Raw genomic sequence first — 25,001 nt, forward strand, 5'->3', positions numbered from 1 at the left:
CTTTATTCCTCGGAGCCCTGGGCCTCCCCTGTGGACAAGGTCGCAGTCCTCACAGGTGTGTCACAATGACCTCAAAGACAAGTGAGTCTCGAAAAGCCAATGATCTCATGTAGTAGTGCCCTTGACCCCTAAGACAGGGCCTCAGTGCTTAGAACTTCAAGCGTTCGGTCCTCTGGACTGGGTCTTGCTCACCAGGTGGGTCCCAGGGGCAGAGTACAACTCAGAGGTGCCTTTCCTGGTAGAGTGGCCTGCACACCACCCCAAGCTCAGGCTGCCCCTGCAAGGGCTGTGCAGCCTCCTCATCTGTAGTTAACAGAGCTGAGAACTCGTCCTGAGCAGAAGGCCGGCCGAATGAGACGCTTCTCAGAGTGCCTCTGGCTCTGGGTTTCCTCACTTTCCTCTTAACGTGGCCAACGGGGGACTGCCACTTCAGGACACAGCTCTGGCCCGCCTCAGGGGGCCTGTGGGTTGATGGTCCCACTGCCTCCTCCCCACAGTGGGGAGTCTGGGGGGCACTGGATCACCAGGACCACCCCCAGTTTCATTGCAAGCTCTGTTCTAGGGCTTCCCCCACGTCACCAGCTCTGAGGACCACCAGACTCCGAGTCTGTTCTCTGATTTGGCCAAAGATCGCCCATAGATGGGGGTTTAGCTAGTTAAGAGACACTCACTTACTTTTTGGCTTATCCATTTTCTATTTTAAACACAGATACAAGGTGGGGAGCAGAGTATGGCAGCACAGCAGGTTAAACCATTCTCCCAACATCCACACTCCATATCAGAGTACCAGTTCAGCCCCAGCTACGCCACTTCAAATCCAGCTTCCTGCTAAGGTATACTGGGAGGCACCAGGTGGTGGCCCAAGTGCTTGGGCCCCTGCCATCCACATGGGAGACCTGGAGGGAATACCAGGCTTCAGCCCAGTCCAGCCCTTGCTGTTGTGGGCATTTAAAGAGTGAACCAGGCCGGCACCGTGGCTTAACAGGCTAATCCTCCGCCTTGCGGCGCCGGCACACCGGATTCTAGTCCCGGTAGGGGCACCGGATTCTATCCCGGTTGCCCCTCTTCCAGGCCAGCTCTCTGCTATGGCCCGGGAAGGCAGTGGAGGATGGCCCAAGTCCTTGGGCCCTGCACCCGCATGGGAGACCGGGGGAAGCACCTGGCTCCTGGCTTCGGATCAGTGTGATGTGCTGGCCGCAGCGGCCATTGGAGGGTGAACCAACGGCAAAAAGGAAGACCTTTCTCTCTGTCTCTCTCTCTCTCTCTCACTGTCCACTCTGCCTGTCAAAAATTAAAAAAAAAAAAAAAAAAAAAAGAGTGAACCAGTGGATAGAAGATGAATCAATCAATCAATCAATCTCTCTCTCTCTCTCCCCCTGCCTTTCAAATATGTACACATTTAAAAAAAAATACACTGGAGGAGGCAAGCACTTGGCCTAGCAGTCAAGAGGCTGGTTAAGATGACTACATCCAGGGCTGGCGTTGTGGCATAGCAGGTTAAGCCTCCCCCTGTGATGCCTGCATCCTGATCCAGCTCCCTGCTAACACGCCTGGGAAAGCAGCAGAAGATGGCCCAAGTCCTGGGCCCCTGCACCTGCACGGGAGACCTGGAAGAAGCTCCTGGCTCCTGGCTTTGGATAGGCACAGCTCCGGCCATTGCGGCCAGTTGGGGAGTGAACCAGCAGATGGAAGACCTCTCTCTCTGCCTCTCCTCTCCTCTCTCTGTTTAACTCTTTCAAATAAATTAATAAATCTTTAAAAAAAAAAATTAAAAAAAAGACTTCAATGTAAGACTTGAAGCTATAAACTTCCTGAAGAAAACATAGAGGAAAAGCTTCAAGACATTGGTCTTGGCTATCACTTTATGGACATCACATCAGAAGCACAGAAATAAAATAAAGTGGACTCCACTGAACTAAAAAGCTTCTGCACAGCAAAGCAAACGACAGAGTGAAAAGGCAACTTATGGGGCAGGTGTTTGGCTTAGCGGTTAAGATGCCTGCATCCCACCAGAGTGCCTGGGTTCAAGTCTCAGCTCCAGCTCTGGACTCCAGGGTCCTGCTAATGCTGACAGTGGCAGGCAGAGGTGATGGCTCAAGAGGTATTCCTGACATCCACATAAGACCTAGATTCGGTTCCCAGCTCCTGGCTTTGTAGCAGGCATCTGGGGAGTGAACCAACAAATGGGAGCGCTCCCTATCAGTCTCTGCCTTTCAAATAAATAGTAAATAATAAGTAGAAAGATGCTTATTTTGATCAAAAAAACTTTGAACTTAATTTTTCATTATATTTCCCATAAACTTTTTGACAATCCCTTGTATATAGATTTCAAATTTTTTGCACCAAAATCTTTTAATTTCATTTTCCATGAGTTTTTGGTAGTATTCTCACATAAGGAACTCCTACAACTCAATAGTTAAGAAAAAAAGCAAACAAATTTTAAAATGGGTAAAAAACTTGAATAGATAATTCTCCAAAGACCTATAAATGGCCAGTAAGTATGTGTAACAGTGCTCAGCATCACTAGTCATCAGAGAAATGCAAACAGAAACCACAAGATATCACTTCACATCTGTCAAAATAGCTACTGTCAAAGACAAAAGACAGAGGCAAAAGCCAGTGCTGTGGCGTAGCAGGTAAAGCCCGCCGCCTGAAGCGCTGGCATCCCATATGGGCGCCGGTTCAAGACCTGGCTGCTCCACTTCCGATCCAGCTCTCTGTTATGGCCTGGGAAAGCAGTCGAAAATGGTCCAAGTCCTTGGGCTCTTGCACCAACATGGGAGACCCAGAAGAAGCTCCTGGCTCCTGGCTTCAGATTGGTGTAGCTCCGGCTATTGCGGCCCTCTAGGGAGTGAACTCGCAGATGGAAGACCTCTCTCTCTCTCTCAGCGTAACTGTGACTTTCAAGTAAAATAAATCTTTAAAAAAAAAAAAAATACAGAGGCCGGCGTGCAATGCCAGCATCCCTTATGGGTACACGTTCGTGTCCAGTGTTCTCCATTTCTGATTCAGCTCCCTGCTAACAGCCTGGGAAAAGCAGCAGAAGATTGTCCAAGTACCTGGGTTCCTGTCACCCATGTGGGAGACCTAGATGAAGCTCCTGGCTCCCAGCTTCAGGATGGTCCAGCCCCAGCTGCTGGGGCCATCTGGGGAGTGAACCAGTGGATGGAAGCTCTCTGTGAACAGAAGCTCCCTCGCTCAGTCTCTCTGTCTCTCTCCCTCTCTGTAACACTTTCAAATGTATATGATAAAAGACAGCAAGCACTGCTGATGAAGCAGCTGGTACCCTAGCACACCACTGGCAGAAATGCATAATGGTGTAAGTGGAAAATCAGTGTGGAGTTTCCTAAAAAACTATGAATAGGGCCGGCGCCGTGGCTTAACAGGCTAATCCTCCGCCTTGCGGCGCCGGCACACCGGATTCTAGTCCCGGTAGGGGCGCCGGATTCTATCCCGGTTGCCCCTCTTCCAGGCCAGCTCTCTGCTATGGCCCGGGAAGGCAGTGGAGGATGGCCCAAGTGCTTGGGCCCTGCACCCGCATGAGAGACCAGGAGAAGTACCTGGCTCCTGGCTTCGGATCTGCAAGATGCGCCGGCCGCAGCGGCCATTGGAGGGTGAACCAACGGCAAAAAGGAAGACCTTTCTCTCTGTCTCTCACTATCCACTCTGCCTGTAAAAAAAAAAAAAATCATGATCTCCAACAGATTTTTTTAAAAGATTTGTTTATTTATTTGAAAGGCAGAGTTTCAGAGATATCTCCCATCCACTGGTCCACTCCCCATATGGCCACAATGGCCAGAGCTAGGCCAGTCTGATGTCAGGAGCCTGAAGTTTTTTTCTGGGTCTCCCAAATGGGTGCAGGGGCCCAAGCACTTGAGCCATCTTCTGATGCTTTCCCAGGCCACAGCAGAGCTGGAAGTGGAGCAGGCAGAACTCCAATCGGTACCCATCTGGGATGCAGGCGTCACATGCGGTGTGGCTTTACCTGCCATGCCACAGTGCTAGCCCCTCTCCAAGATATTAACACTCTAATTTTCCTTACATTATTCACAATAGCCAAGATGCGGAAACAATCTAAATATTCATCAAAATATTAATTTTGGAAAAAAGATTCAAGACCCCCCACTGCCGTGGATGCCTGAAATTGCCAGTAGTTCCAAACCCTATATATACACTGCTTTTCCTATAGATACATATAAAGGTAAACTGGACACAGTAAGAGATCAACAATATAATAATTGTGATTCACTATAATCAAAGTTATACAGATGTGGTCTCTTCTCAGAATATCTTACTGTACTATAGATCTTAGCAACCTCAGGGCAGGCATTATAGTAAATTGCCACTTGGGACACACATCAAAGTACTGGTTCAAGTCCCAGCTGTTCCTCTTCTGATTCAGCTTCCTGCTAACGCCCCTGGGAAGCAATGGATGATGGTCCAAGTGCTTGGGCCCTCACCACCCATGTGGGAGACCCAGATGGAGTTCCTGGCTCCTAGCATCTGCACAGCCTAGCCAAGGCCTGGCTATTGCAGACGTCTAGAGAGAGAACCAGTTAATGGAAGATCTGCCTTTTCCTCTGTCAATCCCTTATGAGATGCCAGTTCAAGTCCCGGATGCTCCACTTCAGATCTAGCTCCCTGCTGATGCACTTGGGGAAGCAGCAGAAGTTGGCCCAAGTCCTTGGGCCCTGCACCCATAGAGGAGATCTGGAAGAAGCTCCCGGTTCCTGGCTTTGGCCTGGCCCAGCCTTGGGTGTTGTGGCCACTTGGGGGCTGAGCCAGCAGATAGAAGATCAATCTATCTATATATTTCCTTCTCTCTGTAACTCTGTCTGTCAAGTAGATAAAATCAATATTTAAAAAACAACCACCAGGGCCAGTGCTGTGGTGCAGCGTGTTAAAGCCCTGGCCTGAAGCGCTGGCATCCCATATGGGCACCGGTTCTAGTCTCGGCTGCTCCTCTTCCGATCCAGCTCTCTGCTATGGCCTGGAATAGCAGTGGAAGATGACCCAAGTCCTTGGGCCCCTGCATCCACATGGGAAGACCCGGAGGAGGCTCCTGGCTCCTGGCTTCGAATCAGCGCAACTCCAGCTGTTGCAGCCATCTGAGAAGTGAACCAGTGGATGGAAGACCTCTCTCTGTCTCTACCTCTCTAACTGTCTTTCAAATAAATAAATCTAAAAAAAAAAAAAAAAAAACAACGACCACATAACAGGGGAACTAAGAGGAAGCCAAGGCCCAAGAGAAGACAATATCTTGGACTCTGGGAAAGGAAAGGACACACAAAGGGAAAGGTGGGGAGCCTCAGGGAGAGGCCCACACAGACAAGAGTCGGGGGAGGGGTGGCCAGGAGGGAGATGGACCCCTCAGTGGTAGATGCCTTTCCTCACAGGCCTCAGCAGCCTTGCAGGACAAGTGAGCAAATGGTCTCCTCATCCCTCAATGCTCCCAGACCCAAGCCGTCCCTGAAAGGCCCAGGCCTAGCCCCAGCCCAGTCAGGGCTCACTGTGCTTTTCCCTAAGAAAACTGGGAGAGCCAAACCTAACCCCTAGGGCTGTGGGGCCTACATCACAATCACTGACTGCAACAGGGCCCGAGGCAGGGTCCAAACACTTGTCACCACCCCTGCAAGCCTGTATTCCAGGATGCAGTGACAACCCTCCCCAACTGTTCTCCCTGATCCCCAGCTGAACAGCCAGCGAGCCTGTTAAACTCAAAATCGGACCACCACCACTTCTTACAATCCTCCAACTCAAATCCCACTTCCTCAGGGCCCCGTGTAGTGCATAATTCATCTCCCCCAGAAGTTTGGCCTTTGCCTTCAGCTATGGGAGGTGACGTCCAGCCCCCTGGTCTTGGTGTGAGCCATCAGCCATTGGGCAATGTGACCCCTGGAGGGAAGGTCAGCCAGAGGCAGGATGTGACAACCTGGGAAAAGCTGGACACCAGCAGCTTGGTGGTCACACAGCTCTACCAGGAGGGGCCTCTCATGTCCAGGATGCCCTGGGAGAGGACATGAAGCTTCCCTACACATCTTGCCTTGGCTGGCCCTGCGCTCCAAGGTAGGCAGCTGGCACGGTGCTTACATCACCTGGGTCACTGGCATGCCACACCAGAGTGCAGTTTCTTTCTTTTTTTCTTTTTTTCTTTTTTTTTTTTGACAGAGTGGACAGTGAGAGAGACAGAGAGAAAGGTCTTCCTTTGCCGTTGGTTCACCCTCCAATGGCCGCCGCACTGCAGCCAGTGCACTGCGCTGATCCAAAGACAGGACCCAAGGACTTGGGTCATCCTCCTCTGCACTCCCGGGCCACAGCAGAGAGCTGGCCTGGAAGAGGAGCAATCAGGATCAGAACCCGGTGTGCCGGCGCCGCAGGCGGAGGATTAGCCTAGTGAGCCGCGGCGCCAGCCCAGAGTGCAGCTTCAGTCCTGGCTCCTCCACTTCCACTCCAAGCTTCCTGCTAACGTATATCCTGGGAGTGGGAAGTGCAGTAGTAATGGCCCAAGTACTTGGGTCCCTGCCACACACGTGTGAGACTAGATGGAGTTTGAGGATACTGACTCTGGCCTGACCCAGCTGTGGCTGTTGTGGGCATGTGGGGAGAGTCTGCCTAAAAACAGTAAATAAACCTGAGTTCTGAGTCACTGCAGCATACCATTTGCAATGGTAGTCACGGGAAACCTGAAGCGGCTACTGGTAGCTGAGGTTATGTGAGGTCACACGAGGTCAATGTTTATCAAACATTCTGTACCCCGTAACAGCCTCACTATGACCTCATACCATCCCCTGCCAACCTGACCTCATCTCTTCCTCTTTTCCCCCGGCTCTCCTCAGAAACACGAGCCATGCCCCAGCCCACAGCACCCAAAAACTCCCTGCAGGTCCCCCCAAGGTGAACTCCCTCCCTGAGGCCTTTTACACAAAGGTCACCTCCTGGGTGAGGGGCCTCCTCTAGCCCCACTTCAAGACCTCTAGATCCCCAAACAGCTTTTGTGCTTTCTGTCCTTCTCTGAACACTGGCAACCATACAATAAACAAACTGTATTCACCTTATTTATCCTTCCTCGTACTGGGAGAATCTACGTACGGCCCAAGGAGGCAGGGATTTCTGTGGGGAAATTAGGCACACTAGGCAATTCAAAGATGGCGCCCAAAGGAAGGTGGGCGGTACCCAAAGTTGTTTACCATCAAAGGTGATTGGCCGCGCAGCATCAGGGGAGGTGACGACAACTGATGACGAGTGTACAGACATGTGGATGGTCCTGTAGAAAATCGCCCCGTAAAATGACCTTTTAAGTAATTGGTTGGTCCTTATGCACTGCCCTAGTAATCCTGCGGTCTTGTGCTTTAAAAGGCTTTGCTATGCGCGCAATAAAGTTCTTGCTTGCTTGACTTGACTCCCCACTACGTCTGACTGTCTCCGGGATTGGGAGGCTGGGGAACGGGCGAGCGGCACACTTACCTTTGCCTGGACCCAGTCCATCCTCGTTCAGGTGGACTAAGACCCTGCAGATTTCTATACTCCCCCCCCTGCTATAACCAGACCCGGAACAGTTCCTGACACATACTGAGCATTCACCAAACTTTTTTCAGATGAATGACCTCTTGTACGCTTTGGGAATACCTTTTAGGGCCCAGGGATCCCATCTCTGGGATCCCACTCTCTGCCTGAAAAGGCCCAAATCGGCAAAAACAGAAGAACTGACCCACACTTGGCTGGAGAATGTGCTCAGGGAGAAAAGCTAAGAGTGAGCAAGACCCAAGACCTCAGGAGAGCACTCGGCCTGGACGCTGTCCCAACCCTGACACCTCCTAACTGTTGACCTCGGAAGGCCCCTTCTTCTCTGGGCCTTCGTCCCTAATGAATGGATGAGCTGGAGCAGTCATAATGGAACCCTGGCTGAAATCACTGTGGGGCAGGCCGAGGACAGGAGTGGAGAAAGAAGTTCCTTCTGTGACGTGTGACAGAGGGGTAGAGGGAAGACAAGACCTCTCCAGGCAGGGGTGATTTTTATTTGAAGGCAGCAAACATCCCATTTGTGGGCACATCTGTAAATCTGTAACAGTTATAAAAAAAGGAAAGAGACTAGACCCCAAAGGGCCTGGGGAGGAGGAGAGGAGGACTCCAGGTCCTGGTCAGGCCACATAGGGGAAGTGGAGCAGCAGCCCCTCATGGGGTTCCAGGTTCAGGTGCTCCAGTGCAAGGGAGGTGCCCTCCTCACGGCCCGGATGGGTGCTGAGCAGCAGGTCAGCCCGGGCTGGCAGACTGGCATCGGCAGGCAGGCTGGAGGCCCCCAGCCTGGCTGACAGGCTCTCGTCCCCAAAGTTGAGCACTACCAGGAAACGCTCATTCTGGTCCCAGTGGCGGACGTAGGAGAAGAGGTTGGACCCGGTGGAGAGGGCGTGGAAGTCCCCGTGCAGCAGGGAACGCTCCTTACCCCGCTGGTCACTCAGCCGCCGGAAGAGGGAGAGGAGGGAGCCAGGGTCTTCATTCTGGCCCTGGGAATGATGAAGACATAGCAGGCGGGGTGACAGGGTACCCTGGGTGTGCAGGTTTCTATAAGCCTCTGCCCACCCATGAGGAGTCCTTACCTTCACCGTCATGTTGGCGCTCACAGAAGCACTGGGCAAGCTGGATTCATCCCACAGCATGACTGGGGCCTTTGCAGGCTGGAAAGCAGAGACCCAGATTCAGTCCTCTCTCCCTTCTCCATTCTCATGAGCACACCCACACCTAGCTAACTTTCACTGGACAAGGAAGCAGGCTTATAAGGCAACATCCTGGCAAACAGACTGTCCCCTTAGCCGAGAGGACTCCAAGACAGCCATGAGCTGTGTCCCTTAGGTCTCTGCTCAATTTTCCCATCAGTTTTGCTTTTTTTTTTTTTAAGATTTATTTGAAAGGCAGATTTAGAGAGAGAGAGAGAAATCTTCCATCTACTGGGTCAATCCCTAAATGGCTATAATAGCCAGGGCTGGACCAGGCTGAAGCCAGAAGCCTGGAACTCCATCCAGGTCTTCCTACACAGTCTGCAAAGGCCCAACTACTTAGGTTATCCTCTCCGCCTTCCCAGGTACATTAGCAGGGAGCTGGTTCAAAGTGGAACAGCTGGGACTCAAATTGGTGCTCACATGGGATGCTGGCATTGCAGGCAGGGGCTTAATCCACTGCACCACCAACACCAGCCCTTCATCAGGTTTTCTTTGGCCACTATGTAAAACATACCCCTCCCCTATTTGCTAGACCCCCTACCCTGCTTTCTTTCACATGGCATTTATTAGCACCTGGCATCTTTATTTATTATCATCTAATCTCAGAATTCCAGTTTTGTGTGCAGTGCTGCAGCCCCAATGTGCAACAGATTATCCAATAAACATCTGCAGAATAAATGAGTGGCAGGCACTGTAAATATCAGCCTGAGGAATCAACGCCAACCCCGAGGCACGAAAGCCAACCAATGCCTTCGTGGTTTACCCCGTCCCAGCACTCACTGCCACGGACTTCTCTGTGCCTTCGCCTGGTGTCCTCATGACTGCGAGTGAGCTCCTGTGAGGCAAGAGCCTATCACAGAGCAGCCATCATCCAAAGGATGAATAAATGAACGACAGCTATCATACTGAACATACCCAGTGCCACACATGACCATCAAAAATAGGCCCTGGGGGCTGGTGTTGTGGTGGAGTAGGTTAATCCTCCACCTGCGGTGCTGGCATCCCATATGCCAGTTTGTGTCCCGGCTGCTCTACTTCCAATCCAGCTCCCTGCTAATGGTCTGGGAAAAGCAGCAGAGGATGGCTCAAGTACCTGGGCCCCTGCTACCCACATGGGAAACCTGAAAGAAGCTCCTGGCTCCTGGCTTTGGCCTGGCCTAGCAACTGGCTGTTGTGGCCATCTGCAGAGTGAACCAGTGGATGGGAGATCTCTTTTTCTGTCTCTCTCCTCCTGTATAACTCTTTCAAATAAAATACAAAAATCTTTTAAAACTAAATAAAAATAGGTCCTCATTTAACCATAATTTTTTTTAACTTACTTATTTTCATCTGAGAGATAGAGAGATCATCCATCTTGTGGTTCATTCCACAAATGCGCACAACAGCCAGGGCTTGGCCAGGCCAAAGCCAAAATCCTGGAACTCAATCTCGGTCTCCCACATGGGTGGCAGCGACACAACTACTTGAGCCATCGCCTGCTGCCTCCCAGCGACTGCATTAGCAGAAGCAGGATCAGGAGCAGACCCAGAACTTGAACCCAGACACTCTGAAATGGGAGGGGTCTTACATGCTACACCAAATGCCTGCCCTAGTCCTAACCAGTCTACAAGAAATGCAAGATCAGAGAAGACATGGCCAACATTTCAAAGAGGTAAAATAATTTTCCTGAGGCCAAACACTGACTATGTGACCGACTAGGAAGCAAACCCAGATGTCAGTCGACTAGGTGCCAGGGTAGACAGCGCACAGTACCTCTCCAGGAAGGGCAGCCGCCTGCAGGCCAATCTCATCCCCGTAGCTGAACACAGGGGTGCCGGGCAGGGTGAAGAGCAGCAGCTGGTAGAGTCGGAGGAGCTGAGCTGGCACGAAGGAAGTCAGGAGCCCCGCCTGCGACAACTGCAGGGACAGTGTAGACACTGGTGAGCCCCTGAGCCCACCCTTGCCTCCAACTCCCAACAACCCTTTCTTCCAACAGGCTCCCTGCTCCCCTGGCTCCGGCCAGTACGGTACTCACACTCCAGCTGCACCAGTGACTGTCAGTGGCATTCAAATACTGGGTGACTAGGAACTTCATATTCTCCCCAGAGACACCGGAGGCTGACAGGTACGAGCTGGTCAACAGCAGATCCTTGGTGGATTCGAGTAGGCTCAGGATCTGATGAAGGTCCGAGGACTCTGTCCCTGCAATCAACAGCCTGCACAGGGCAGGGGGATGTCAGGCTGGCACAGGACAGCAAAGGAACAATGGAGGTAGAGGGGCTTTTCTGGGCTCAGACCCCCGCTTCTTCAGACCCAGACCTCCAAGGCAGGGCTCCCACAATGGAGCTGAGCCCGGAGAAGGGCCATCTGGCACTCACCTGTCTTCACTGAAGCTCTTAGTGATGTTCCGCCACTCGGCCAAGTGTAAGGCTGCGTTCTAGAAGGAACACAGCAGAATGAAGGAGCAGGGAGCATTCCCAGGCCCTGACTGAGACCCTCTGTTCTCAGTCACACTCTGCCTCTCACATGGAGAGGAAACTTACCGTCAGATTCCCCACGTCCCGAACCTGGAAGCCATCCACGCCAGCCTGCAGCCAAAAATTCAGAGCATCCTACAGGTGGCAAAAGAGCAGAAAAGATACCAGCAGCTGGGCAAGGCTCAGAAAACACCAGTCCATGCCAAACCTCGCCCACTTCCCCACGACGTAGAGCAAAGTCACTTGCTTTGCCCGAGTCTCATTTTCCCTCCTCGTTCACAAAGGCTTAGCCGTGGGTCCCCCTCCCATCGGTTCTCAGTGCTGTAGCATTTTACTCCCTCCTCTGGTCCTCTCCCTGGCAAATCATACAGCTTCATCCTTGACAGCTACAGAAAAGTGCACCCTAAACATAAATCGAATGTGGAAAAACACCCAGGGTCACGGTCAGGGAGCAGCAGAGACAGTGCCTAAATCCCAACGTCCCAAAGCAAGTTTTCTGAAGCCTGGGGAGGGTGGGAGCTCAAGAGCTGGTCAAATCAAGACCGAGGACAAAAGAACAAAATTCAAAGCCCAGCTCCAGGGCAGCTGAGAGGAAGAAGTGAAAGAGGCCAGCTCAGCAGAACAGGCCCTGGCTGGAGGCCTGGCACTGGCCTGGCTCACAGCATGAGCCCCACGCCCACCCCACCCCCACAGCCCTTTCCTTCCCTTCCTTTTTTCAACTCTGTGTGCTTCCCCTCGAATCTCCATTTTCATCTGAGGCTCTCACCCCTCACAACATACCCTCTGAAAACATTTCCTGATCAATAACTCTTTACCTTTTTTTTCTTTTTTTTTTATTTTAAGATTTATTTATTTGAAAGGCAGAGAAAGACTTATCTTCCATCTGCTGGTTTACTCCTCAAATAGCAAAGACTGTGCCAGGCCAAAGTCAGGAGCCAGTAACTCCATCCTGGTCTCCCACGTGGGTGGCAGAGTCCCAAGTAGTGGTCTATCCTCTGCCTTCCCAAACCATCAGCAGGAAGCTGGACTAGAAGTAGAACCAGCACCCCAATACCGAGTGCCAGCACTGCAAGCGGTGGCTTAACTCCCTGTGCCACAATGCTGGCCCCATTAACAACTTTTCCAGGGTTTGCCACCAGATGGAGTTCTGGACTCCTGCCATCAGCCCAGCCCAGGCCTTTCTGTTGGGGGTATTTGGGAGATGAGCCAGCAGCAAATGGAGGCTTTCTCTTTGTATTTGAAAAAGAAAAAAATCCTTAAAGGAGCTCCCAACAACTGGTAAAAGCTGAAGTGGATGGCCCCAGGGGGCCTATTCAAATACTGGAGTTCAGAATTTCCTCTCAGCATCGCAGGTGGGATGGGAGTTTGGTGTAACATGTAAAATATCACCTGGATCATCCATCCTCACACCACAGCAGAAGTGCTTGGGTTCAAGTCCTGGCTTAGCTCCCACTCTTCCTTGGGAAGCGGCAGGTAATGCCACATGTAGTTGGGTCCCTGCCACCCATGTGGGAGACATGATTGAGTTCCCTTCCCCAGATGGTGCAGGGATTTGAGAAGCAAACCAGCAAATGGAAGATCACTATCTGTCTTCGTCTCTCCTTGTCTTTCAAATACATTCAAAAAAATTTTTTTAAAAGAACCATGGCGGGGCCAGCATTGTGACAGAGGGTTAAGCCACTGCCTGCAATGCTGGCCGGCTCTTCCCTGCTAATGTGTCTCAGAAAGCAGTGGAAACAGGTCCAAGTGCTTGGGCCCCTGCACCCATGAGGGAGACCTGGAAGAAGCTCCTAGCTCCTGACTTCGGCCCAGCTCAGCGCTGGCCTTTGTGGCCATTGGGAAGTGAACCAGCGAATGGAAACTCCCTCTCTCTCTCTTCCTCTTTCTCTGTAACTCAGCCTTTGAAATAAATAGATCTTAAAAAAAAAAAAAAAAAAAAAAACACAGCTGCCAGCCAAGTGTCAGAATCTGCCTCCATTGTTTGTTCTGCCCATCCTGACCAGCCAGTGTCCTAAAAGCTAGGCCTCAGAAGCTGGGGTGGCATTCAAATCCCTGGAGCCTGTCCCTTTAGGAAAAGCAGAATCACGTGGGACTCTAAATCTAGGGTACCTCACTTACTTGAGGGAGAATCCGATACCCTACATGGTTACACAGAGAAGCAGAAAAGATCTATAATACACTTGGCACAGTCCCAGACATAGGAAGCCCCGGGCTTACGATTTCAGACTGGGCTCCATGCCAAACACATCAAACAAGACCTGGGAAACCAGTCAGGACAAGATTCCCACAAAGAAAGGGCTTCCTCTCCCAAAAGAAAGAAAAATCAAACTTTCAGAGTGACATCTGAGAAATCCCCTTCCTGGCCCTGTCTGATCCTCAGAGCAAAGGAAATAAGAAAAATGAGTGGTCAGAAAAGGAACAAGAAAAACCACGGGTGCCCTGCTGGCCCATCCTTCCGGCCATGGGGGGAGACATCCCTTCGTGGATCCAAGGAGCCAAGCCCAGCTGTGCAGGGCTTGCTGGGAAGGGATCAGCACCGCGCCCAGCATGTGGCTCCCAACGGCTATCAGCTGCAACACACGCACCTTCACCCTGGTGGCCACAAGGTCAACCTGAGTGGGGAGGAACCACGAGTTCTGACCCAGGTAGTTAGGAGTGAGGTCCAAAATGACGCGGATGCCTGGAACAGAGGAGGAGGAAGGGGCAGTCATGAGAAAGACTTTGGGGTAAGGGAAGGGGGGAAACCCCAACCCAAGTCTGCCGAGTGTTTTCCACGTGTTACTTGGTACAAAAGTTCGGCTTTGAGGCCTGGCAAATTTTTCTCCCTTCAAACACGGACATGAGCTCGATCTTAACAAGGCTGAGCTATGGCACCCTGGGCTGCCCACGACAAAAGTGAGTCCTTCTAAACATGCTTCTATACTGGGCTGTAACGCAGTATTTTTGTTTCTTCCTTTTTAACCAAAGGATCCACTGCTTTACAAGTTGAAAACCAAGTTTACAAGTTGTTAAAACAACTAATTTAGTTGAAGTCTACTTTGTGCAAATCGGGACACCAAATTGCAAAGGATAAACCGGCCTCTCGAAGTGGCCCAGCCAGGTCCACAGCCCCTGCTCCAGGTGACAAAGCCGTTTCAGGTTGCGATCTAACAACCCTCCCCTGTGCCTGGTGGTAACAGTGAGAGACAGGAGTAAACCAGGCCTCTTCCCGGGGTCCCTGGGAGCTGCTTCCTGGGGAAGTCCCAGGGCACTCACTCTTCTTCTTGGCCGACTGCAGGAAGCTGTCAAACTCTTCCTTGGAGCCAACCGCCGGGTCGATTTCTTGCAAGTTGGTCCCGGCGACATCATCCTTCTGATTCTTGTGAATGGGGCCCAGCACAAGGCCCTTCACCTTCAGAGTGCTCAGGTAATCCAGATGACCCTTCAGACCTGCAATGGGGAAGGGAGGGCGGGGTTCACGAGTCTCCTGTCCCGCGGCCCAAGGCTGAGGGGCAGGGAGGTGGAGGGGCGGCTGGATCACGAGGCTCAGAGCAGCTGATGTAAGAAGCCTGGCGCTTTGCTTCACAAACCGGTTGCGACTGGCTCCCACCGCCTCCGCGGAAGGGAGGGTGCTGAGTCAGCGGCACTGGCTAGGCGGGGCAGGTCGGTTTTTCTTAGGAACCGTAGGGGTTACGAGCCCGGGAGCGGGTGGAGAACCCTGCCGGCCCCAGGCCCAGGGACCGGGTTCGGATGAAACCAGGGACAGGTGGGGAGGCCACCGGGCACTCACCGGCGAGGTCGCCCGAGTCGCGGGCCTCGAAGGCCCGCAGGTCGCCGACGCGGTAGAGGGCGCCCTTGTGCCACCACCGCTGCACCGGCAGCTCGCGGCAGCGCGGCGCCCGCACGATGATGACCACGGCGCCGGCCAGCATGCCGATCCAGCCGAGCCAGAAGAGCAGCAGCAGCGCCCAGCGCGTGCGCACCCAGCCGGGGCTGCCCGCCACCTTCAGCAGCTCCTCTTTGGACAGGCCCGTGAACTTGGCCGCCGCCTCCGCCTCGTCTTCGGCCACCTTGATCTTCACCAGACCGTTCTTCTCGGCGCCGCCCGCCACGGCCATGGCCACGGCGGCCTCCGACGCCGCATTCATCGGCTGCTTCTCGGGTTCCAGCTCGTTCAGCTCCACCTCCTTCATATCCACCTCGGTATCCTGGCTCATGGTGCCTGCGGGACCGGCGACAAGACGCAACCCTCGGTCAGCGGCGGCTCAGCCCCAGAGCTCTCGCGGCGCGCGTGTGACTGCCCGGCTTCCGCTACGGCGAATGGGGCGCGCTGGCCGGGGCTCTGCGGGCTGCGGGGAGCCCCGCCCCGGCCCGCCCCTGAGGGTGACGTCCTGGGCGGGCTCGGGGCCGCGGAGAGGTCGTTTCTCTCCGCCCAGCCACCTCCTGGGGACCCCAGCCGCCAACGCTCAGCACCAAGCCACCTTTAGGTAGACAAAGTCTGGTCCGGGTCGCGTAAGCCTGCAGCCACCTGGTCTTCCCAACACCTCCGCCCCCCAACCGCCCGCACTCAAAGCCGGCCACACCCAACGCTGCCTCCCCCACCTGCAGGCCTTGTGCTCTCTGGTCCCGCAGGGCCTGCTCCCACTTGTCTTTCAAGACTCATCTTGAATTTATTTCATTTAATTCCTCATGCAGCAACTATTTACTGGGCACCACTACAATACTTGGCTTCATTAACTTTACCGAATGAACTCTAATCCAGGCTTCCTGGCGATGTTTTAAGATGAAATCTGCTGGGACAGGAGAGTTGAAGCCAACAGCCTCATCCTTACCCTACCCCACCAGCCAGTGGCTGGCGCCCAGGTGTCGGGCAGCAAGGAATCCCATCCAGCAAACATTCCAGAGGTGGGGACAGACAGAAGATGCCATGGCCAGGCTCTCCCCCAGCCTTACGGGCCCTCCCACAGAGTATCCTAAACTGCCGGCGTTCCCCTAACCGCCCCCCTTCATAATGCTAGGCCTTGGAGGCAGCTGGAGCTGCAGAGGCTTTGAAGACCTCTGCCTGCTAAATCCCTCCCACAGAGGCCCTTGGACAGAAGTGGGGCAGACACAAGGTTCCGAGCAGGGACTACCAAACAACACAGCGAGGCGCCAACACCTCGGGAACTTCTCGTTCCTGAGCAGTGCCAGCTGGGTTATTTTCAGAGCGGAGCTAAAGGAAATAGGTTCTTTCTCCCTCTCCCACCTAGGCTGGGAGCCAAGATTGCTGTGAATTTGGAAAACCACAAAAGCCTTGAGATCTGAAGTCACAGAAAAAAGGGGTATAAAAAGTCTCAACCTCTGACATTCCTCTCGGCATCCCAAAGCCTCCACCCCTCCGCACCCTAGGATGGCTGGAACTACCTCCCAGGGGATACAGGCAAGTGGGTGGAGGTTCTTACCAGGCTCACAAGATAACAAATCTAAGGTATTCTGGGCGTGTCAGATAAAAAATGCCACCTAGGGGTTCTGTGTGGACTTTATCCCCAGCATGAAAGCTCAAGGTTCAGAACTGGGCCAAAAGCTCTCCCTGAAATGGGCTAGAACGCGTATCTCATTCAGTGCCCCATGGCTCCAGATGGCTGAAGCCTATTCCATCTGCATGCCTTAAAGAAGCTAACAACTTACACCCCCAACCTTATCACTCGCCACACCTGCTACTGGCACTGCCCACCAGCCACATCAGCCTGCAAACACCTGCCGGTCTCGCAACACACCAGGCTTCCTCAGGCCTCGTCTGGCCCTTCCTGTTTTCCTGTTCATTCAAGACCTCGTTCAAGTGACACCCTTCTCTTGGTTCCCAGTCAGAATTACTTTCCCTCCACTACTCATCTACTTCTGCTACAGCTCTTGTCCCATTTATTATATTTCTTTGTCTAGATGTCTGTTTGCCCTCGAAGACAAGTGGCTGGGGCCTTGTGCTATTTGTCTATGAGCCTGTGTGCTCAGAAATAGCATACAAAGGAACCAAAAAATGAGAGAAAGAAGGAAAAAAAAACAAGAAATAGCATAGAGTGAAAACAAAGGAACAAGAAATAGCATGCAGTGGTACTGCCTACTGTTTCCTGAGTAGATGAACTGTATCAATCAAGCCCAAACATTTCCCTCCTTAGGAACTGAAAAAAAGTAGCCATCTGAAGATAAAGGGATTAAAGATGATAAACACTGTATCTTATCAAGGTGACACTGTGTAGGCAGGAAAACAAAGGAAGATTTGCAAACCTTCAACCTAAGCAGCAATAAATGGGGGTGGGGGGAGGACAGGAAAGCAAAAGATGGCAGAGAAAAGCTAGGGATCCTCAAATAACACAATGGGTGTTGAGAAATGTAAAGCTTAATATTTACTATAGAACTGCAAAGCATATAATTTGTCAAGAAGAATTTAGATTTCAAAAGACTTGGGGGGGGGGGGTACATTCTGGCACAGTGGCTTAAATCCTGGTTGGGGATGCCAGCATCCTATATTGAGTCCCGGCTATGTCACTTCCAAGCCAGCTTTCTGCTGATGCTCACCTTAGGAGGCAGTGGATAATTGGTAAAGCGTTTAGGTCTTGGTCACCCATGAGACCCAGATGGAGCTTCTGGATTCCCAGCTTTGGCCTAGCCCAGCCCTGGATTTTGTGGGTATTTGGAGAGTGAACCAGAAGATAGAAAATAGATCTCATGGCCAGCGCCGAAGCTCAATAGGCTAATCCTCCGCCTGCGGTGCCAGCACACCGGGTTCTAGTCCCGGTTGGGGCGCTGGATTCTGTCCCGGTTGCCCCTCTTCCAGGCCAGCTCTCTGCTGTGGCCCGGGAGTGCAATGGAGGATGGTCCAAGTCTTTAGGCCCTGCACCCGCATGGGAGACTAGGAGAAGCACCTGGCTCTGGGCTTCGGATCAGCACGGTGCACCGGCTGCAGCGGCCATTGGGGGGTGAACCAATGGAAAAGGAAGACTTTTCTCTCTGTCTCTCTGTCCACTCTGTCAAAAAAAAAAAAAAAAATAGATCTCTTGCTTTCTGCCTCTCAAATTAAAAAGGGGGACAAAGTAAAGAAAAATAGTCGTTCAGGGGTAGGCATTGTAGTGCAATGGGTTAAGCCGCCACTTACAGCACTGCACCCCATATGGGGTCTCCAGACCTGGCTACCTCTGCACTTCTGATGCAGCTTCTTCCTAAAGTGGCTGGAAAGATGGCCTGAGTACGTGGGAGACCAGGATGGTGTTCCTGGCTCCTGGCCTGGCCAGGTTGTTGCAGATATCTGGAGCATGAACCAGCAGATGGAAGAGTTCTTTCTCTCTTTCTCTCCCTGTCACTCTTCCAAATAAATATTTTTTAAAAACCGGAAAAGAGGATGCCAGCATTGTGGCATAGCAGGTTAAGCCATCACTTGCAACACTGACATCCCATATCAGAGTACCCACTTCCAACACAGCTCACTTTCAATGCACCTGGGAAGGCAGCAGAAAATGGCTCAAGTGCTTGAGGCCCTTGCCACCCATGTGGCAGGCCAGGTGAACTTCCTGGCTCCTGGCTTCAGCCTGGCCCAGCTCCAGCCATTGCAGCCATTTGGAGAATGAACCAGTGGATGTGTTAGGTAGGAAGTCAGAAATGAGCTTGTGTGTGACAAAGGCCTAAGGAGTTGATATCTAGGTCCAGCATCCACATCTCAAAGTCATCCCGATAACCTTCCAGGTGCAGCCCAGTATCTGCACTTCAAACGTCCGCCCCTTCTACCCAATAACCATCCTTCCTCTATCTGATAATTTGGGGGGCCTCATAAAGGAATTTTTCGTATTTACATCCAACAAGTCCTTTGTTCGGGAGGAGAAAGGGAGGGGGGGCAAGACCCATCCCCTTAGAAACCCCGGCCTAAATGTAAACTGCGCACTCTCTCCCAGGTCCTGTCTGGAGAGGTGTCCATCCGTTCTTACAGATGTCCCTTCCCTAATAAACCTTGCTATGTTGCTTTCCCCTGCTCTCTGTCTCATGCCTGAATTCTTTCTTGCGCAAAGACAAGGACCCTTTGCTCCTCTGGTAACAGACAGATTTCTTTCTCTCTCTCTCTCTCTCCTCTGTTGCTCTGCCTTTCAAATAAATAAATAAGGAAAAGAAGAAAAGCAGTCCATCTGCACAGAGGCAATAAGGTCCATGTGAGGCCTTTAAAATACTCAGGCAGACAGGGATGGGGGCCCTGAAGTGCAGAAGCCCAAGTTCATTTCTAACCCCCCCGTTGCAAAAATCATGTCACATGTTTCCCAACACATGTGATTACTTGATCTTAACCAAAAGACAGGGGAGTTTGTTCCCCACTCCCCACCCCAACATGTAAAAAGAGTTTCCACAGACAGCAAAAATGTGAGAGAGACAGACAGGAAGAGGACTGCAAGCGCTTCAGCAGATCGTCCCTGCCCGGCAGACCCTGCAACTCTGCCAAAGCCCGCAGTATGACTCCAAAGGCCCAGAAACACAGTGGCCAGTCCAGCTGTGCCTTTAAAATACCATCAGCCAGAAGTCTTGAGGATTTTGGCCATCTGAAAAACAGATGCCGGCTGGGGTTAAGGAATTGAGTTTCAGTGTGGCTGAAATGAAAGCAGAGAAGGAGCCTGACCCAACTAAAAGCGCTTACTTGGCAGCTGCTTTAGAAGTATGACGCCAGAATATTACTTTGTTATTGTGAATCCTGCAGGAGGGACACTGGGTGCTAAAGAAAGGAACCGTCAGCGATGTTTTTTCGTTGAGGATGGGGAACTACAGGGGGGCAATGGGGCCAGCACTGTCGCATAGTAGGTTAAGTATCCGCCTGCAGTGCTGGCATCCCATATGGGTGCCAGTTCAAGTCCCAGCTGTTCCACTTCCAATCCAGCTCTCTGCTGATGGCCTGGGAAAGCAGCAGAGGATGGCCCAAGTCCTTGGGTTTCTGCACCTGCATGGGAAACCCAGAGGAAGCTCCTGGCTTCGGATCAGCCCAGTTCCAGCCATTGCAGCCATTTGGGGAGTGACCCAGCAGGTGGTAGACCTCTCTCTCTGTTCTTCCCTCTATGTGTCTGTGACTCTGCCTCTCAAGTAAATAAATGAATCTTTCAAAAAAAAAAAAAAAGGTTGGGGGGGAGAGCATCCTAAGCAGTGTCTGAACCACTGCCCTAAATGCAATTAAAAAAACTCTCAGTTTCTGGGTAGGAAATTGGCTAGGCAGTTAAAGGAAATACGCTCAAAGCATACCATCCAAAAAGTATCTGGTAGTCGCGTATGTTAGACAAATGAATAATACTGCAGCAAGCCATTCCCTCTAATGCAACCAGGTATTAAAAGATAAACACCAGAGAAACAGCCGCTCAATTTGTGGACGATGTGGAGAGGTACTTTTAACTTCTTACCCTTGGATGGATGACATCAGATACTCCATCAGAGACACAACACTTGATCTCATCAAAAAGCCCAAGCAGCAATACAAAACTTTAAAGTGCTCACTGAAGCCTTCCATCCCCAGCTCCTTCTGTACTCGTGGTCACAAAATACTGGCGCGCATCCTCATTTTCCTCATGCCCTGCGCCCCCCTCCCAAAAAAAAACCTTTCTTTTGAAACATTCTCTGGAAGAGAGTCACTAAGTACAGTCCACACTCAAGAGGTACAGAGTTATGGTCTGCCTCCCTAAGGGGAAGGCGCTACCCATATTATTTGGGATTTCTTGGTTTAGAATATTTGTCTCCTTTAAAAAAAGTATTGACTTATTTATTTGAATGTCAGAGTTAGAGAGGAAGAGGCAGGGAGAGAGAGAGATCTGCTCACATCTCATTCCTCAGATGGCTGCAATAGCCCGGACTGAGCCAGGCCAAAGGCAAGAGCCTGGAGCTTCATCTGTGTCTCCTACGTGGGGTATCAGAACCTGAACACATGGAACATCATCCACTGCTTTTCCCAGGCCATTACCAGAGAGCTGGAGGAGAAGTGGAGAAGCTGGGACCCAAAAGAGCACCCATATGAGATTCCAGCACCACAGGTGGCAGCTTTACCCACTATACCATAATGCCAGCTCCAAGATTTGTCTCTTCTTTGCTGTTTATGTATCCATTCATTTATTTATATGATTATGTATCCATTCATTTATATATATGATTATGAACTCAGATATTTGTTTTATACATGGACTAGAATACAGTGATATTTGTTTTTTGCTCAAACTATTTCAGCTTTAGCTATAGTGCGCAGTTTCAGGTTGTCCTGTAACCCTTTAATACCACCTCCCCTTGTTCTCTTTTTTAAAGTGTACTTCGGGGCCAGCGCTGTGGCATAGCAGGTAAAGCTGCCGCCTGCAGTGCCGGCATCCCATAGGGGCACCAGTTCAAGTCCCGGCTACTCCACTTCTGATCTAGCTCTCTGCTATGGCCTGGGAAAGCAGTAGAAGATGGCCCAAGTCCTTGGGCCCCTGGGAGACCTGGAAGAAGCTCCTGGCTCCAGTCAGCCCAGCTCCGGCAGTTGCAGCCATCTGGGGAGTGAACCAGTGGATGGAAGACCTCTCTCTCTCTCTGTCTCTGCCTCTCTCTGTAACTCTTTCAAATAAATAAAATAAATCTTTTAAAAAGAAAGAAAGACACCAAGCTATGGGCACTCAGAGGTCTTCTATTTATATATTTTTATTTCGATTTGAAATGCAGAGGGACAGACAGACGAAGATCTCCCATCCACTGGTTCACTCCCCCAAATGCCTGAAACAGCCAGGGTAGGGCCAGGCCATAGCCAGTCTATCCAGGTCTACCACACAGGTAGCAGGGATCCATGTACTGGAGCCATCACCTACTGCCTCCCAAGGTGCACATTAGTAAGAAACTGAAGTTGGGACTGGAGCCAGGGCTCAAACTCTGGCCTACAAATTAGGATGAGGGCTTCTCAAGCAGTGTCGTAACTGCTGCACCACACACCCACCCATCAGGACGTGTCTTTTTATGAAGAGTTATCAATCAAAAATGTATCAGGCTCTGAGGACAGGCATTTGGCACAACAGCTGAGACTACATCCCACATAGGATAGAATCCTGGTTCTGCTTCTGAGTCCAGCTTCCTGCTAAAGCACGCCCTGAGAGGCAGCGGTTGATAACCCAAGTATTTGGGTCGGTCCCTGCCACACATGTGAGAGACCCGGATTGAGTTCCTGGCTGCTGGCTTTGGCCTGGCTGTTGCAGGCATTTGCAATGAATCAGCAGATGGACGATCTCTCTTTGTCTCTCTGCCTTTCAAATAAAATGAAAATAAATAACTAATCAGACACCTTCCTGGGATAAAAAAAAATTAAAAGCAAAGTTACTGCATAAAATTACCTTCATGCCATGTATAAAAGATGTGTATGAAACATAAGTGAGTTTTGTGTTTAGACTTGGGTCTCATCTACAGGACATGTCCTTATGTATATGCAAATATTCCAAAATCTGAAGCACTTCTGGTCCCAGCCTTTTCAGATAAGGGGCACTCAACCTGCCAGAAGTTCTTTTTAACATTCTCACAGCACAGGGGCACTAGGGATAATGACCACGTATGCAACATAGACAACTGGGTAGAAGAGGGCATAGTGCAGAAGAAACAGGTTTGTAGGGAAAGACGATGAACTCATTTTTGGAGAAGCTGACCTGAGATGTGTATGGGCCATCCTAGTAAAGATGTCTGGCAGGCCATCACAATCTCAGGAGACCCCAGATTGAAATGACATTTGGGAGACAGCAGAGTATAAAGGGCAAATGAGGCCATGGTGATGGATAAAGTTAGCCTACACAGAACATGGTGAGTGAAAAAACAAGTATACCTAGGACGGGACCCTAAGGAATGTGTAAGGAATACACAGAAGGTGAGAATGGGCAAGAAGTAGAAAGGGGGCCAGCGCTGTGGCACAGTGGGTAAAGCCGCCTCCTGCAATACCAGCATCCCATATGGGTGCCAGTTCTAGTCCTGGCTGCTCCACTTCCAATTCAGCTTCCTGCTAATTATGTCTGGGGAAGCCATGGAAGACAGTCCAAGTTCTTGGATCCCTGTACCCATGTGGGAGACCCAGACTGATTCCATGCTCTGGCTGGGGCCTGACTCAGCCCCAGTCATTGCAACCATTTAGGGAGTGAACCAGCAGATGGAGATCTCTCTCTGTATATATCTCCCCCTCTCATAAATCAATCTTAAAAAAAAAAAAAAAAAAAAAAAAAAGCATGGTCGGCGTCACGGCTCAATAGGCTAATCCTCCGCCTGTGGCACTGGCACACCAGGTTCTAGTCCCAGTTGGGGTGCCGGATTCTGTCCCAGTTGTCCCTCTTCCAGGCCAGCTCTCTGCTATGGCCCAGGAGTGCAGTGGAGGATGGTCCAAGTGCTGGTGCCCTGCACCCGCATGGGAAACCAGGAGAAGCACCTGGCTCCTGCCTTCAGATCGGCACAATACACCAGCCATTGGAGGGTGAACCAACGGCAAAGGAAGACCTTTCTCTCTGTCTCTCTCTCTCTCACTCTGTCCACTCTGCCTGTCAAAAACAAAACAAAACAAACAAACCCAAAAAAAAGCAGGAGGAAATACAGGATATGGTGGTATCCCAGAAACCAAGTGTAGGGAGCACTCCAGGAAGGAGGGGCAAGTCAACAGTGTCAAGTGCTACGGAGGCCAATGAAGTCAAGGAAAGATGAAAAGTATCTGTTGATCCCAGTGGAAAGAACAGGTCATCAAAGAAGGAGGTACCTTTCTCTGAAGGGAGGAGAGAACTTCCACTTTGACCATGACCTTGTCTAAATATGATCAGAGTCGGTGAACTCAAAAGGCTTCCATAGCCTTGGCAACTCATGACAAGAGCCTAGGGTGATTACTGACACCATAAACAAGAGTGTCAAATTGTTAAGTCAACAACAGGAGTCACAGTGCACTTACTCCTCATGCAGGATCTCTGTCCTTAATGTGCTGTACATTGTGATTTAATGCTATAACTAGTACTCAAACTGTATTTTTCACTTTGTGTTTTTGTGTGGGTGCAAACTGTTGAAATCTTTACTTAATATACACTAAATTGGTGTTCTGTATATAAAGAGAATTGAAAATGAATCTTGATGTGAATGGAAGGGGAGAGGGAGCAGGAGAGAGGAGGGTTTCGGGTGGGAAGGAAGTTATGGGGGGAAAAAAGCCATTGTAATCCATTAGCTGTACTTTTGAAATTTATATTCATTAAATAAAAGTTAAAAAAAAAAAAAGAAAAGTATCTGTTTGGATTGAGCGGTAAGAGGTCCCCAGCGATGTCGGTGAAAGCAGTAGCAATGTAGGGGTAGGTACAGGAACTAGAGTAAGGCGGGTTTGGAAGAGAATTTAGGTGAAGAAGGCACCAGAGTGGGGGAGGAGCATCTTCAAAGATTTCTACTTTGTCCTTGCTACTGTGACAACTCTTTTCCCAAAGCCAAAGGCCCAATGTTATTCCAAACCCAAATATATCCATCCTATTAGACACTTGGGGATCTGGGAAATGATCACTGGAATAGAACTCACGGACTTGGGATCTAGAATTCAATACCTTGCCAAACACCCCAGCGGACAGGGCAAACTCATCGTTAAGGTGCTCCTAGAAGCCTGAGAAGGCAATGGCCCACGCTGAATGAGGCAGATAGGCCTAAGGAAATGGTGCAGGAAGGAATAAGGAGGCTGAAGAAAGCAGGTGTGCTGGAATGGATGTTTATGTGGGGACAGTGAACTGTGACCCAAGGAAGGTCCTAGCGGCCGCCACATTCACCAAGGCCATCAGGAACAGCCTGGTGAGAGGGCACCAGCATCACGCAGACTGCTCCTCTATCCACACTGATAAGAGAAGCAGTAACAGAGCTGAGC

At 51.0% G+C, this 25,001-nt stretch overlaps 1 protein-coding gene across 1 annotated transcript; it reads right to left on the reverse strand.

Annotated features, from left to right (window-relative positions):
• Window positions 1-7,966: 7,966 nt before the first annotated feature.
• On the reverse strand, window positions 7,967-15,481 carry SLC3A2 (solute carrier family 3 member 2). The gene is made up of 9 exons (XM_062195967.1): window positions 14,940-15,481; window positions 14,426-14,599; window positions 13,756-13,850; window positions 11,237-11,305; window positions 11,072-11,130; window positions 10,729-10,909; window positions 10,467-10,610; window positions 8,595-8,672; window positions 7,967-8,501 (listed from the first exon to the last, which is right to left on the reverse strand). Exons 1-9 carry the CDS (start codon window positions 15,364-15,366, stop codon window positions 8,139-8,141), a joined length of 1,590 nt encoding a protein of 529 aa, XP_062051951.1. The 5' UTR covers window positions 15,367-15,481; the 3' UTR covers window positions 7,967-8,138.
• Window positions 15,482-25,001: the final 9,520 nt, after the last annotated feature.

This window comes from Lepus europaeus, chromosome 7 (genome assembly GCF_033115175.1).
Source record: "Lepus europaeus isolate LE1 chromosome 7, mLepTim1.pri, whole genome shotgun sequence".
NCBI lineage: Eukaryota > Metazoa > Chordata > Mammalia > Lagomorpha > Leporidae > Lepus > Lepus europaeus.